We start from the raw sequence: 207 nt of genomic DNA, 5'->3' as shown, positions 1-207 counted from the left end.
CGGGCATCGGGGCATCCCTGGGCAGCGGGATGTCCCGGGTCATCCCGGGCATCGGGGCATCCCGGGGCATCCAGGTGCCTCAGGGCGTCCCCAGGCCGGGGCACAGGCGCGTTGGCTCTCTCCCCAGAGGCCCCACGGGGAGAGGCCGAGTTTGGGGGGGCAGGCAGGCACCCCCGAAACCAGAGAGCGAGCGGTGGGTCCTCGCTG

The 207-nt window shown here is 73.9% G+C and overlaps 1 protein-coding gene across 1 annotated transcript in view; it reads left to right on the top strand.

Moving 5' to 3' along the window:
• Positions 1 to 29: 29 nt before the first annotated feature.
• Positions 30 to 207, top strand: part of LOC104077835 (SWI/SNF-related matrix-associated actin-dependent regulator of chromatin subfamily D member 1) — a gene marked incomplete at its 3' end in the record, with an annotated part of 4,779 nt that continues 4,601 nt past the window's right edge. Inside the window, exon 1 of the mRNA XM_009579225.1 lies at positions 30 to 106. Coding sequence (XP_009577520.1) covers positions 30 to 106 — 77 coding nt within the window. The remainder of the gene's footprint in view (positions 107 to 207) is intronic.

Source organism: Fulmarus glacialis, unplaced genomic scaffold (genome assembly GCF_000690835.1).
Source record: "Fulmarus glacialis isolate BGI_N327 unplaced genomic scaffold, ASM69083v1 scaffold21700, whole genome shotgun sequence".
Classification (NCBI taxonomy): Eukaryota; Metazoa; Chordata; class Aves; order Procellariiformes; family Procellariidae; genus Fulmarus; species Fulmarus glacialis.
The sequence above is the reverse complement of the archived record's forward strand: the minus strand, read 5'-3'. Positions and strand labels throughout refer to the sequence as shown.